At 34.6% G+C, this 16,067-nt stretch overlaps 1 protein-coding gene across 19 annotated transcripts in view; it reads left to right on the top strand.

Annotated features, from left to right (window-relative positions):
- Nucleotides 1-16,067, top strand: part of RALYL (RALY RNA binding protein like) — a 768,288-nt gene that overhangs the window by 543,283 nt on the left and 208,938 nt on the right. For all 19 annotated transcript variants that reach the window (XM_074386931.1, XM_074386928.1, XM_074386927.1 and 16 more), the window contains one exon: nt 13,328-13,403. In XM_074386931.1, the coding sequence (XP_074243032.1) occupies nt 13,328-13,403 (76 nt within the window). The remainder of the gene's footprint in view (nt 1-13,327; nt 13,404-16,067) is intronic.

The following is a 16,067-nucleotide window of genomic DNA, read 5'->3' as shown; positions in this document are numbered from 1 at the left end:
ATTCAGATAGTCTACCTAAATTTGTTTTAATTACACTTTAGTCTAAACATGTTTATTAAAAAGACTTTCGTTTCAAAATATTTTTTATTACAATTTTTTATGGAACCTATAATAAAAACCAATGATATATTATCTAATAAAAAACAATTATAATAGTTTTTATAATTTAATAACTATGTAATATTAATAATTTAATTTCCCCTTTTATTCTAAAGTGACCCACATAGATACTAAATTGTAAGGTCATCCTAAGTGTGTGTATTATTCTAGGGTTATATACTTCTGTCCACCTGAAACACATTTAGCTCTCTAACATTAGCTCTGGCACTTCATTATATTTATGAATTATGAAATACCTTGCACGGCACCCTTGGTTTTTTAAATGTGGAATACAAAGTCTTCACAAAAAGAACCTAAGAAAATGAAGTCCCTATATACACATATAAAAAGAGAAAAATGAGAAAAGTTCATGACTTCACATTTTACCTTCCACAGCAATGTTGAGTCATGGAAGCTCAGATAATACACTCATTAATTCATTGATTTACTCATTCCCATATTCAACAAACACTTATTAAGCTCCATCTATGAGTCAAATATTGTTCTAGGTTCATTGAATATATTTGTGAGAAAAACAGGCAAACATGGGAATGGGTCCAGCAATATACAAAATACATAATAAATTTTAAAATACCATTGTGTATTAGAAGTTATAAATCCTTTGGAAAACAAAAATTCAATAAGGGTAATGGGGCTTATGAGTGTGAGGAGTGGTAGGGAAATGACAATTTGCGATATTAAATAGGTAAGAAAGCGTCATTTGAGCAAAGACTTGGAGGAATTGAGAGAATTATCTATGCATTATCTACGGAGAAAGTAGGCCAGGGGAGAGGAAGCAGCTACAGCAAAGGGTGGCGACACACGAGGCACATTTCAGATGCAGCAAGAACAGAATGGCTAGAAAGGAATACAGGGTCCCTAGCAGGAAAGGAGGCTTGAAGGACAAGAGAGGGAATGCAGTGGGATAGAAAGAGGAGATACAGGTGAGACACTTGGAAAAACCTCTAAACACTATTGCTTACACAACAGCTAGAGGATTTTTTTTATCTCATTGAATGTTTTGTGTTCTTTGTTTTATCTTAGCTTGGCTTTGTTATTAAATATCAGGTATCCCATTTCTCTCCTTTGCTGAAGGATCTTAGATCTTTTGTATTTCCTTAATTCCTTGCTCTTTCAGGTTTGCATTCTCAGTCAAAAGAGCTCTTTGAAGTTTTGCCACCTTTATAGAATTCTTAAGAATCACATTTAATTTAATGGCTTTTTACTTTACATATGTTCATAGAGACTTTATGAAAAGAATCTTTTTGAAAATAAAATCATTAAATATTTGGTGGTTTCCCAACAAATTATATGGGCCTGGTCATAAGCAATGGATTTTTTTAATTAAAAAGTCAGCTTTATCTACAGAATATGATGTTTGGAGAACTGAACTCAGGTTCCTGGCATCACTAATTATTAGTTGCACTACCTTTGTGCAAATAATTAAGATTTTCTGAACCTCAATATCTATAAATGGGAATCAATAATAGGACCCACACCACAAAATCATTGTGAGATTTTTCTAAATGTCTGTGAAAATTTGATCAACTATTAAATGATATACAAATATTAGCAATCATAATCAATGCATTATTCTATTCTAAGCTTTTAGAAAAGCATTTTTCAAATGTCTTTCCTGGAAACTTTATTATTCTGCTCCGACTTCCTAGTATTCTCTTTTCAAAACATCTTAAAACAATAAAATATTTAAGATATAATTGAAAGAAAGGATTTAAGCTAAATGTGTTATATTCTAGGATTGTATACTTCTCTCCATATGAAACACATTTAGCTTCCTAACATTAGCTCTACATTTCTTTATATTTATGAATTATAAAATAACTCACACAGCAGCCTTGGTTTTTTAAAATGCGAAATACAAAGGATGTAAGAGAAAATGAAGTCCCTATAGATGCATATGAAAAGAGAGAAATGAGAAAAGTGAGGGAACAAAGAAAATAAATACCAAAATCTTGGGGTCTCATTTGCTTCACTGAGGTGAAATCTGAGAGGTCTCAAGGAAACGGATGATCCAGACTTGCTGTTGGTTGAATTTTACCAACAGAATATTCTTTAAGGAATGTTTTATCCTTAAGTATGAAACTAAATAAACTCTTGGGATGCCGTGAAATTAATAGTGCTAAGTCTGTTCACTAACGAAAATATATAGCTGAGTTTTTCACCATGTGATTTTTAGTCTTGATGATTGTAACGGTTTTTTTCACTGTTGATGTCAATAGATCACTGAGTATATATGTCAAATTTTAAGCAAAGTTCTAAACATATTCAGGAGGCTACTGGTGAACATTTATCTGGATTTTGTTATATTCATTTGGTTTCTATAGGCTTTATCTCTTCATAAAACATGCCACCCTTCATTTTTAAGTTTTGTAGAGAGAAAGATGTTCATGGAATATAAAAAACATTTTTTCAGAAAACTTATTCAAGATAACAAAAGACACAAAATAATTTTTTAATCCAAATTACAAGCTTTAGAAACTAAGTAAATACAAACTTGTTAATTACCTGCATTATCACTTGGCATTTGCTTTGTATCCTTTGTAAAATGTGCTTATGTTCTCAGCTAAAAAATTTAGCTGATATAGATTAAGCATGCACCAAAGACACAAGGATTCGTCAAGTTTCGTGGCCACTTACGCTTTAAGGCAAATCAAATGCGTTTTGACAATAGCTAATAGAACCAATAAACAAACAAAATGGAGACAGATCTCTATGACTCAACTGACAGAGCTAAGGCTTTTGCCGCGTTTCCTGGTAGATGTGGTTTCATAAAACATCTAACATTAGAATCTGTGTCTTGGGAAGAAACCACCTTATATACCAAGAATGAACCCAGAGGGTGTTCTTAGTGAGAGTTCTCAGTGTACTGCCATGTTCCCAAAGTATGAAGGCTACATCTTTATTATGATGCTTATTACATTTTCTATAGTTAGGGGCAGGTTTGCCTTTCTCTGTGATATCCTTAAGCATACAAAACTGTTCATGTTTGTTTACCCATCTTTAGCACGGTACCTGGCATGCGTTGTATGTTCAAATAATCATTTGATCAATGAAAATGAACTGTCTCTGACATTTTCATTTTTTTCATAATATAACCTTTGAATGAAATATACAATAAATATAGAAGGGCATCCAAATATATGTGTACTTTCCTTCACTTCAGTTTCTATCAGGGAAAAAAACAGTCCAAATCTAAATAAGTCACATATAATGATCAAGCTTACCAAATAACTGGTAAGAAGTTCAAGTTTCCACTTTGATTTGCCCTTGCAAACACAGCCTGGGAGCATGGAGAATTGTCTGGTAACAAATGGGAATCTGGCCAACCAGTGATCTCTACATTAGCATTCTAATAACCAGAGGCCAACGTGCCGTAGTGCTGTGTCAGAACTAATTTATGAAACTAGGTCCAAAGGCTCATTAACGTGGTCACAATTCAGTGACTGCCCAGTAAAATTAGACTATAGTTTCATTCTTATAACAGTGAATATTTTAACATATATTAAGGACATACTTCAAGTGTTAAAACTAGCTTTGATTCTGTGAAGGGAAAAACAACATTAGAAAGCCATTTACTTTTGTAGAAAATTGGCTCCAATCTCAGATTTTGGCTCAAAGTGCTTCAAATGTTCATATTTTAGAGCCCAGGGTGGGCTGTACTTGAATTTGCAAGTCTGGTGCATTTTTTTTTTCCTCAGAGTAAAAGCACTGCTGTGCAGCTCTTGTAAACCACAGGGTGGTGAACCTACCTGGCCAGTAAATTGCAGGCAGCACAGTTGGGAGTTGAATTTTCTTCTCCTCTGCTGCCAGACAAATCTCCCTACAGCATTCCTTTAATCATGCATCCTCTCCCGTGATGCCAGAGCTCCTGGGGACGCAGAGTGCATTGCTTTACAGGCTGCTTTCCACAGCCAAACTTGAGTTTGAGTGGCCTAGAAGGTGAGACATTCAAAATCTTGTGAAGAACAAGGAGAGGTAGTGGGGAAAGTTCTGGATTAGGAGTCTGCTGCTGGGGCAGGGTATCCTCTCTCTTGCTGGTTCAATGCTTGGTATATGGGCTTTGCTCAATAGGAAAGGTGGTTAGAATAAACTGAACTACAGCACAAATAGGAAAACCATTTAATTTCTCAGTATCTCAAACATCTATATACGCAAAGTGGGAAGAATGACTCCTGCTGTGCTTATATCACAGAGTTGTTCTGGGAATCTCAGCTAATAATTACCACAAAAACACTTTTTGGTGGTATGGTGCTTATACTTGGGTAATGTATGGTTATGTCCATTCACTTGTCAAATGTAAAAGACTGTTTTCTTTATCTCCTGAATTTTTATTCAATGAAACAGTAATGAATCCCTAAATCTTCTAAATGTGAAAAATAAAAAATGCGGAATGACTTTTCCTGGCTGGCTGCATGCCATGGCTGAATTATTTAGACTTCTATTTAAACCTGGGTGAGGGAAAAAAAAAAAAACAACTCTAAGAATAAAGATTTGTCTTTTAACTAATTATTTCAGAAAAATGTTTCTTTAAAATTTTTCCACAATTAGAAGATACCATTGATAATATGGATGTCATATTACAAATTAGATACCATTTTCATATCAAAGTTAAATATCTCTGAAAAATGACAGAGCCAGCAGGGATTGCTAGTTGTAGATTAAGCTGCAAGTGTCAGTTTATTGTAGTAGTGTAAATTACATTTAATTTAAAAGACTTATATTAACTTTTAAAAGGAGGGTACTACAAGTTGAATCCATAGCAAATAAATAAATGTCAAATATTTTCCTAAATATGTCAGGGTATCCATAAAGCAGTGTTCTGGAGGAGCTTTGATTTGTTGGATGCTAATAGATATATCATCCAAAAATAGTCTAAATTCATGTATATGTAAGAACATTTGAGTTAAATACAAGTGAGTGTTACTCTTGTTTTGCAGTTTTATCTGTTATTTAAGTGTAAATAGCCAAGAAAAGGACCTAGTATAGCATTTTTACTAACAGCTTTACTGTAATAAATTTGTTTCACAATACCTAATAACACCCCCCAAAACATTGTTCAGATAAACACCACTTTAGAAAATGTGTTGGCAAAAAAGTATTTGGTTAGATTCACTGTAGCCAAATACAGATATGCCTTTTGGTCTGTATAAATTTTATTAACCATAGACCCATTTAGCATCTAAAGCATAAACAACAGTGTATGGGGTGCTGAAGGGCATAAGAGAAGCTGAGTGAAATTATGACTGCCCTTTAGAAGTCCATAGGCAAAGGGCACCCATACTCCATGTCATGGAAATGGTGTAATAAAGTAGGTGCGAGGAGGGAGAGTAACATCTATTTGGGTGCAGAATTGAAAGTATCTTCCCAAGAGTCAGAAGTATGAAATAATAGCCATTGCGATCATCTTTAATAGTATGCTTACGAGGATTGGTCAAATAAACATATTTATGTGGCTGGTTATTATTTTGGTGAATGACACTTTGGAATAGTACCCATCTCCATTTGCTTCATCTCATTTGCCTCAAGTCAGAATAGGTTTAGCTCATTAACTTTTTTCAGCTCTGTAACTTGACAGTTATTTCTGTCACGGTATCATGGTATTGCTTATTCAGTTTTAAAGAAGAAAAGAAAATTGGTTAAATTTTTGAGAAGAGTTAATACATTTTTAATTAACTTACTCTGAAAAGATACAGTTAGTAGCCTGACAGGATAATTTTCAAATGTTTGAACCTGAAGTTTAGTATCAGAAGGATAACTTTGGAACAAATTGTACTTTTTTGATACTTTTTTCATGCTAACTTGAAATATTGAAACTTCAAAATCAAGATGGGTCTGTTCTGTACTTACAGAGAATCATGACAAAATGCAAATAGACCTTCTCCCTTCAAGTAGGGGTGTGCTGTCACCAGGCATAAACGAACCACAAGTAGAGTTCTCTTTACCTATGGCTGGTTCTCTTCTGCTTCATCCCTATGGCTGGAAAGGAGAGAGGGTAGCTAGCTCCTCCACACAGATCTGATGTATAGCACACCCAAACAGAAATAGCCTTATCAAAAGAATTCATGTAAATGGTGCCTATTTGGTTTTCTCAAGCCTCACCCACAAGAATATGATTCTAATAGACAAATAACAAGGTCGACCAGCCTAGTATATAGGCACCTGTAAAGGTACTTCTGCACAATGACTAAACATTTAACTAGGCTTTTTGGAATATACCAAAAGCATTTATTGAGAGTGATTAAACCCAAATCATTTCTTGAGAACAATTTAAGAACTCTATACATTAATATTTTGCATGAATGGTTTTAAATCCAGAAACCAAAGAAATAACACCTTATTTTTTTGTATCTCAATGTTTTACTACAAAGCCCCTAACTTAACGAGAGTGTAGAAAATTGAACCTGGGTTATTCTTCCATTTACTCTATTTTGTGAGTAACACACAGTTCCAGGATAATCAGGGAACAAAACCTTAGGAGATCTCTCTGTTGGTGACCACAGAGTTCCTGCCAAGATGCCATATTGTGTGTCTGGTCTCTTCAAGTCCAACAGCTCCTGAGGCATGAGAACCTAAGCCATGGTTTCCAACAAAGCTGGATTGTTCTGAATACCCGATTCGATCTTGTATTTACAAAGATCAATATAAAGGGGATGCTCATTCATTCAGATCTTGGCAAAGCTTATGTTCACTATGATTACCTGATCTCTTTGCCCGCTGTATCCTCCTCCATGGAATACTTTCTGCCCCTTTCACTGTTCTCCCTGTCAACTATAACTAGGTTTTAGATGATTAAAAATATAGCACTGCACAAAATGTAAATATGCATACAGATATTCTTCACTTAGGAAGGGGCTACATCTCAATAAACCCATAGTAAGTTTAAAATGCTATAAATTGAAAATGCGTGGCTGACTAAGAGCTGTGGCTCACTTCCACTGCCCAGCAAAGTGAGAGAAGTATTGTTTCTACAGAATGCAAATTGCTTTCCTATCATCAGAAACTCAAAAATTGTTACGTTGAACTGTCAAAACTCCATGACCATCTGTATTTAAGCATAAATTTCCATACAACAGAAAGAAAATTCTGCGTTTGAACATGCTTCAATGTTCAAGTGACGAAGTATTTTCTTCGGCGTTTTTTAATACCTTTGAAGGGAGGCTACTCTGTGGAAATACTGAGTTTAACAATATTTCAGGAAAGGTTTTTCATCTTATGAATATGCTGTCAAGCTCCTAAGTGTGTCTTCAGAATCACTGACAGTATATTATTTTTAAAAACAAGATAAATGCTACAATATTTTGTCAATAGACTTAAGTCTCAAGCTTTTTATTTATTGATGAGAATAATTTTACATGTTTATTTTATGTCATCAAGTCTAAGCTAGAAATACATAAAAGATGTCTGATGATATTTTCATGGGCATGTGCCTCTACCATTATTACAAAGCTTAAAAATCTTGTAGAAATCTGTTTTTATTTTACATGCTTTTTTGGTTACAACTGTGTCACATCTAAAACATTCAGACATCCTCTATCTTGGCTGTACTTTATTCCAAGTCATACAAGAGTCACTGTCTTCATGATTTGGGTCTTTCCTCTACTCGAAACCCTAAATTATATCTCACTCAAATCAGATTTGAAGTTCTAAATGGAGTTTCTAATGATCTTCTTATACCCCATAACGTTCTCCTTTCTTAAATATACCAGCTCACAATCTGCTAAAAACACTTGTTCACTAAAACTTAATGTCTCTGGGCCCAGCCAGGTGGCTCACACCTGTAATCCCAGTACTTTGGGAGGCCTAGGTCAGTGGATCACTTGAGGTCAGAAGTTGGAGACCAGCCTGGCCAACATGGTGAAACCCTATCACTGCTAAAAATACAAAAATTAGTCAGTCAGGGTGGCAGGCACCTGTAATCCCCGCTACTGAGGAGGCTGAGGCAGGAGAATCTCTTAAACTGGGAGGAGGAAGTTGCAGTGAGCCTTAGGCAACAGAGGTAGACTGTCTCCGATTTAAAAAAAAAAAACCCACTGTCTCTGATGTAAATATTTATCAACACATAATTTATAATTTTCATCCTTATTTTCTTTTTAAATTCTTTATTAGTTATAAATTACATACAGAATAAAAAAAGTTATGAGGAATAATGCTATAATTTAAAGCCATGTTCTTATCACCCAATTATCACCCAATTTAAGAAATAGTACCTTACTATTAACTTTAATTTTCTGGGTGTCGTTTCCAAGTCCCATATCTTTCTACTCCTTTAGAGATAACCTTCATCCTGGATTCATTGCTTATCTCTACCTTCTTTCTTTAGAAAATTTTTTATTTCCATCGGTTTTGGGGGACTGGTGGTATTTGGTTACATGAGTAAGTTCTTTAGCGGTGACATGTGAGATTTTCATGCACCCATCACCCAAGCAGTATACACTGAACTCAGTTTGTAGTCTTTTACCCTTCACCCCCTCCTACCCTTTTCCCCGAGTCTCCAAAGTCCATTGTATCATTCTTATGTCTTTGTATCCGCATAGCTTAGCTCCCACTTAAGAGTGAAAAACAGCGGGGCGCGGTGGCTCAAGCCTGTAATCCCAGCACTTTGGGAGGCCGAGGCGGATGGATCACGAGGTCGAGAGATCGAGACCATCCTGGTCAACATGGTGAAACCCCGTCTCTACTAAAAATACAAAAAATTAGCTGGGCATGGTGGCACGTGCCTGTAATCCCAGCTACTCAGGAGGCTGAGGCAGGAGAATTGCCTGAACCCAGGAGGCGGAGGTTGCGGTGAGCCGAGATCGCGCCATTGCACTCCAGCCTGGGTAACAAGAGCGAAACTCCGTCTCAAAAAAAAAAAAAAAAAAAAAAAAAAAAAAAAAAAAAAAGAGTGAAAAACATACGATGTTTGGTTTTCTATTTCTGGGTTACTTTACTTAGAATAACAGCCTCCAATTTCATCCAGGTTGACGCAAATGCCAGTAACTTCCTTTTTATGGCTGAGTAGTATTTCATCATATATATATATATATATATATATATATATATATATATATATATCTCACAATTTCTTTATCTACTTGTTGATAACGGGCCTTTGGGCTGGTTTTATATTTTTGCAATTGCTAATTGTGCTGCTATAAATATGCATGTGCAAGTACCTTTTTCTTATAATGAGTTCTTTTCCTCAGGGTAGATATCCAGTAGTAGGCTTACTGGATCAAATGGTAGTTCCACTTTTAATTCTTTAAGGAATCTCCACACTGATTTCCATAGTGGTTGTTACTAGTTTATATTCCCCCAGCAGCATAGATGTGTTCCCTTTTCACCACATCCACACTAACATCCATTATTTTTTGATTTTTTGATTATGGCCATTCTTGTGGGAGTAAGGTGGTATCTCATTATGGTTTTGATTTGCATTTCCCTGATAGTTAGTGATGCTAAGCATTTCTTCATATGTTTGTTAGCCATTTGTGTATCTTCTCTAGAGAATTGTTTATCCATATTCTTAGCCTACTTTTTGATGGGATTATTTTTTTTCTTGTTAATTTGTTTGAGTTCTTTGTAGATTCTGCATTTTAGTCCTTTAACAGATGTATAGATTGTGAAGATTTTCTCCTACTATGTGGGTTGTCTGTTTACTCTGCTGACTGTTCCTTTTGCTGTGTAGAAGGTTTTTTTTTCTAGTTTTATCTTGTATATCTTTATCCTTATACAATCTATCATTCAATTTTGCGATTCAATTTACATGAAAGAATTTATACTGCCAGTATTTTTCCAGAACATTATTTTCGTTCAATGTTAGTTTTCTGAGTTTATTAATGTTTCCTATGGCTCTAATTCATATTCTCTCTCTCTCTCTCTCTCTCTCTCTCTCTCTCTCTCTCTCCCTCCCTCCCTCCCTCTCCCCCTCCCTCCATCTGTCATTTCTCTACTGTTGTATAGTATTCCTTTTTGTAAATATGCTACCATTTGTTTATCCTATTAAAAACACAATGGATATTTGTAGGGTTTTTCCCAGAAATCTTTTCAATTCCAATGTACTACAATGAACACACTTGTATGTATCATATGGTACACATGTGTAAAAGTTTAAGTGCATACTTCTTGGATCATAGAGTTTTAAAATTTTAAGTTTATTAGAAACTGCTGAATTATTTTTCAAAATAGGTTTTTACCACCATACACTTACATCTGCATTCTACACACATTCTAGTTGCTCAAAAATGCCAACACTTGATATTATCAGACTTTGTAAACTGTAAATTCAGTGGGTTTCATTTGTATCTCACGGTGTTTTAACTTTCATTTCCCACTACTAATGAGCTTGAGAATTTTTTCAAGTGTTTATTCCCCATTCATATTTCCTCTTGTGTAAAGTGCCTTTACCAGGTTTTTGCTTCTTTTTCCTATTAATGCATGAATTTCTTATGTATCCTAGATACAAATCCTTTGTCAAACTTACGGTTCTTTTCACTGTCTTTATGTGGCTTTTGATGACCAGAAATTCTTAATTTTAATAAAGCAGAATTTATCAATTTTATATATTAAGGTTAATGATTTTTTGTGTCTGGTTTAAGGTTATCCTCCCACACTCTTAGCCTATAAAGATATTCTATTTTATTGCTTTCTAAATATTTTATATTTTTGCCTTTCATATTTAAGCAACAGTAATTGATTTTTTTGGTATGGCGTAGGTAGATGTTCAATTTTATATTTGTCCTTGTGGATAACCAATCATTCCAGTATCATTTATTTAAGAACCAGTCTTTCCCTCACCGATCTGCTATGTCAGCTCCATGTGGTATATATGTCAATTGCATGCATGTACAGGTTTGTCACATACCCAGGTGTATGTGTTTCGTGGTTCTCTATTCTGCTCCATTGGTCCCTTTCCTATCTTTGTACCAATTCCACGGTCTTAATTACCACAGCTTTAAAACAAATATTGATGAGGCAATTTTACCAACTTCATACCTTTTTTCCAAGTATATCATGGCTATGTTTGGCCTTTGTTCTGTTGTATAAATTCTAGAAGCAGCTTGTCAAGCTTCCGGCATACACATAAAAAATATTTGGGATTCACTGGAATTACACAGAATCCATAATTATCTTGAAGAGAACTGACATATTTATTATATTGAATCTTCTAATTTTTCTGTTTATGTAAGGTTACTGTAAGATTTTTCAATACAGTTTTATAATTTCTTCCATTAAGGTTTTTCAAATGTTATAATAGATTTACCCTTAGTACTTTGCCTTTTATAATATATAAATAATATACTTTAGACGTATTTGTTGTATATGGATTGTTGTATAGAGATATACAATTGAATTTTGTACTTTGCATTCAATAAACTTACTAAACTTTCTCATTAATTATAATAATCTGTGGACGCTTTACAATTTTTTATGTAAACCCATGTATCATCAGCAATTAGTGACAGTTTTATTTCTTCTCTCTCATTTCTAAAATTGCTGTCCTGTCTTACTGCACTGACTAGGACATCTAGTACAATGTTATATAGAGTTGAATATAGTGGGTGTCCTTTTAAATTCCCTTATATTAAAGCAAATTTTCCCAATGTCTCACTATTAGGTATAATGTTTAATACAGACTTTTGTGTATATTCTTAAGTAAGGAATTTGTCTTCTCTTCCTAGTTGCTAAAGATTTTTGTCACATATGTTGAATCCAGTGATTATTTGTCTCATATTCTTTAACCTGGGCATAGTCACCTGTCTTCACTGAACCACAAGGATGTGAAAACTAAAACTCATGTTCTGGCTGCAGCAAATATCTTTAAGGAAGAAGCTAGGTGCAGTGTTCTTTTTCTATTTGATTTCCTATTTCCACTCAGGTGTGGGATATTCTTCAAATCCCTTACTTTTTTGCTAGTTTTATGTTACGTTTTTTTAAAAGATACATTCAAATTTTATCCAGAATTTTTGGTTGTTTTCAGTGGTGGATAGCTCAGTACATGTAGTCCACTGTGCAAGAAATAGAAGTTTTCCCTTTCCTTTCTGTCAGAATAATATCCCTGATTTCTTGTAGCTCATCTCCTTTAGATTTCCCTATCATCATTTGGAAATTATAACTTTATTCAATCTAGTTATTTATATTACCTTCCAAACCTTCTCCACCCAACTTTCCAATTTCTTAACAGTTTTACATATATCTTTAAGATTGAGGTTAGTCAATTGTATGCATAGACTGTTTTGTCACATACTTAAACCTCTTTTTGTCTGTCTCAGAGACGATAATATTTTCAGTTCATGAAGGCAAAAATATGTGCTCTCTTCTCCTTTTGACCACCTTGGAATTCTGTAACTGCATATTCCAGTTGCTGAGTGCATTTTGTTGTTTCTTTAGTAAACACGGTATGATCTATGATCAAACCCTTGTAGCTTCCTTTTCTATATAAATGGAAAATATACCATGGGAAATTTAATAAGTTCTCCTATGAACAGAACTATATTTCATCCAAATGTTTATGCATACTGAAAAATTCTTAGCGGAAATTGAAAGTCAGAAGGATATTTCATTCTCTTTTTGTTTTGTGAAGCATTTCTGGCCAGTCGCAATGGCTCACACCTGTAATCTCAACACTTTGGGAGGCTAAGGAAGGAGAATTGCTTGTGGCCAGAATTTGAGACATCCTGGGCCTCCTAGCCACACCTCATCTCTACAGAAAATTTAAAAAATTAGCCAGGCATAGTGGCACATGCCTGTAGTCCTAGCTACTTCAGAGGTAGAGGAAGGAAGATTGTTTGAGACCAGGAGTTCAAGGTTAGAGTGAGCAGTGATTGCACCATTGCATTCCAGCCTGGGCAACAGAGCAAGACCCTGTCTTTTAGGGGCATAGGGAAGCATTCCTGATTCTCCTCACTTTACTCAACATTTTGACTGTTTAGTACTCATCGTTTTCTAATATGTATATATATTTGTTATTGGTTATGTTTGTTTCTTACTTTCTTCCCCCAGTAGAATGTAAGTTCCACAGGGCAGAGACATAATCTGTTTTGTACATGATGTATCTCAAACAGTGCCTGGCAGAGAGTAAATGCTCCATAAATATATGTTGAATGAATTAATGGTGTGTAATATTTGCATAAACAAATAGCAAAAAGAAAAATAGAAGTTTATGATTTACTTTTCTCAAATGGTTTGATATTTTCTTAATCAGTGCTGTTTTATTTTATGCTTTCAGATATCAACATGGCAGGAGAGCCCAAACCATACAGACCAAAACCTGGAAACAAGAGGCCCCTTTCTGCACTTTATAGGTAAGTAAATAAGCACGATTTTATTACATATATTAGTGAAAGTTTCTTGTAGTTTTATAAGGCAATATAACTTGTAAAGCATCCACTATTTTAAATAATAATCCTTATTAGAATAAAGTACAACAAATGTTGTTGGTCAACACATAAACAATCTTGCTGCATTGGCAAGGATCTCAGATGCCTAACCTTCTCATATCTGCTTATATAATCCTTCTACAAGATACTTATCTAATAAAATCTAATAAAAATCACTAATGCATTTTAGGTTTTGGGGTACATGTGAAGAACATGCAAGATTGTTGCACAGGTACACACATGGCAGTGTGGTTTTCTGCCTTCCGTCCCCTCGAAAACCTAAAATGCAATTTAAAAAAAATCACTAATGACTCTACCTGAGCGCTGGTTGGAAAGGTCAATGTTGGTTGACTCTCTCTCTCTCTATGTGTGTGTGTATATATATATATATATATATATATATATATATATATATATATAGAGAGAGAGAGAGAGAGAGAGAGAGAGAGAGAGAGAGAGAAATCTCTCTCTGTTAACCCAGGCTGGAGTATAATGAACAGTCTCAGTTCACTGCAACTTCTGACTCTCAGGTTCAAGTGATTCTCTTGCCTCTGCTTCCTGAGAAGCTGAGATTGTAGGCACCTGCCACCACACCCAGCTATTTTATTTTATTTTTACCATGTTGGCCAGGATAGTTTACTATGTTGGCCAGGATGGTCTTAAATTCTAACTTCAGGTGATCTGCCCACCTCAGCCTCCCAAACTTCTGGGATTACAGGCATGAGCCACTATGCCCAGACTGTGGTTGGCTATTAAATGCATTCCATGTACTGTAGATATTTTACATACGTCGTTTAATTTAGTTTTCACAAGACTCTTGCAAGGTAGATATTCCTGTTCTCATATTGTAGCTCAAGAACCTGAGATGCAGTTTCTTAGAGATTTTTCTCAGGGTCACACCACTGACTAACGATGGTGCCAATACTCAAACTCATGCGCTCTGTACCTTAAATTCTTTCCATTCAATCAGTCAGCCTTTTTTATTACAAAATACATGTTCCTCTCATGCCCATTTTTCCCATACAACAAATGTAGTTCTCTTCTCCAAAGAGACAGATTCAATTCCTTTTAACCTTGCCCAAAGGGCTTGGGTCTGAGTCACTTAACACTCTGGTCTTTCCTCTCTACATGTCCCAATTTGTCAGTGTCTGTATCTATATTGAGAATCCAGGTGGAGAGAGTAGACCAGATTTAACACCTTTGTTGTTCTGTATATACTTCCATTATGTTAAGTGGAATTGAGTTGATTTGGGAAAAAGTACAAGAGTAAACTTATATAACTTTTAGTTCTTTAAAAACAGCCACTGCTGAAAAAAATTATGTTCTGCTGTTAAACCATATGTCCCACTTCATGTACTTTTGCCATTAGTTTTTGTACTGTAAGTGCTGACTTTGTGTCTATCGCTGTTAAATTCTCTTTTGTTAGATATAGCCAATTGTTCCAGGCTATTGAGATCTCCTATCATCCAATTTATTTAGTTTTCTACAAGATACATATCATCAGTCCATCAGTATCCACATCTGAAGAGTTAACATAAAAGTGTTGAGCAAAGCTTCCTTTTTTCCTGATATCATTTGGATAAAAAAGAATTAAGTTATATGTGTTAAAATTGATTATTTTCTGATTTAGTATAGTAAGAAGAATGCTCAAAGATAGCCTGGAGTTCTTTCCTTGTTTCTGTTCTGTAAAAACTGGTATATCTTCTGTTCAGCCACATATAGCTTCATTTTCTGAATGCTAGGATGAGGGTCAGAACTAGATCCCTTCTACGATTTTATTCATGCCCGGTACCCCAGGGCTCTCTACTGTATTCAGAGATTTTTAGAGCTATACTGAAAAATACATCATAATTTCTCTTACTTTGGTTTTTTAATATTTTATTAAAAATGGAAAGCAATAGAACATAACAAATGTTGATACTGGGTCATGGGGTAATGTTGACATTAAAAAGCAGAGATGAAGTCATCAACAGGAAACAAATGACATATTCTGTACCTTGCTTGAGATAAAGGACATGATTTATCTAACTGAGAAATGCAAATTTTATTTTTATCAGATTCATTTGTAAATATACGCATTCAGAGCTGCAGCTAATACAGAACATTTGAAAAGTCATATTTTCAGTTACTGCCAAAACAAGCTGCCAATGGCTTCTTTTCTCGTCAAAGAGTTACTACTGTCTGTCTAATAATGTTAATTTTCATATTGTCTCTTTTCTTGGATTGCTTTGATTTTCTTATGAGAATGGAAGCTCATGACAAAGATAAATGTCTTTTTAACTATTATTTCTCTATTACTGTTCAATTGTGTTCTAAAGAATTAGAAGCAGAATTTTATTTAAATATGCTATATTGCATAGAAGTCATATTAGTGAGGAAGTGCTTATTTATTCTGCTTTTATCTGTTTACACAAATTAAGGCTGTGGTACACTGAAATTGCAAAACAGTAACAAAGAGAATACAAGAACATGAATGTATAGCTGAGGAAGCCTTTTTATACACATTTCCTCATTCTTACATCAGCTTAATAAAAAGAATACCTTAATTGTATGTGGACAAACTCTATTTTCATATTCATTATTCATCTG

This window comes from Saimiri boliviensis, chromosome 15, assembly GCF_048565385.1.
Source record: "Saimiri boliviensis isolate mSaiBol1 chromosome 15, mSaiBol1.pri, whole genome shotgun sequence".
NCBI classification, from domain to species: Eukaryota; Metazoa; Chordata; class Mammalia; order Primates; family Cebidae; genus Saimiri; species Saimiri boliviensis.
The sequence above is the reverse complement of the archived record's forward strand: the minus strand, read 5'-3'. Positions and strand labels throughout refer to the sequence as shown.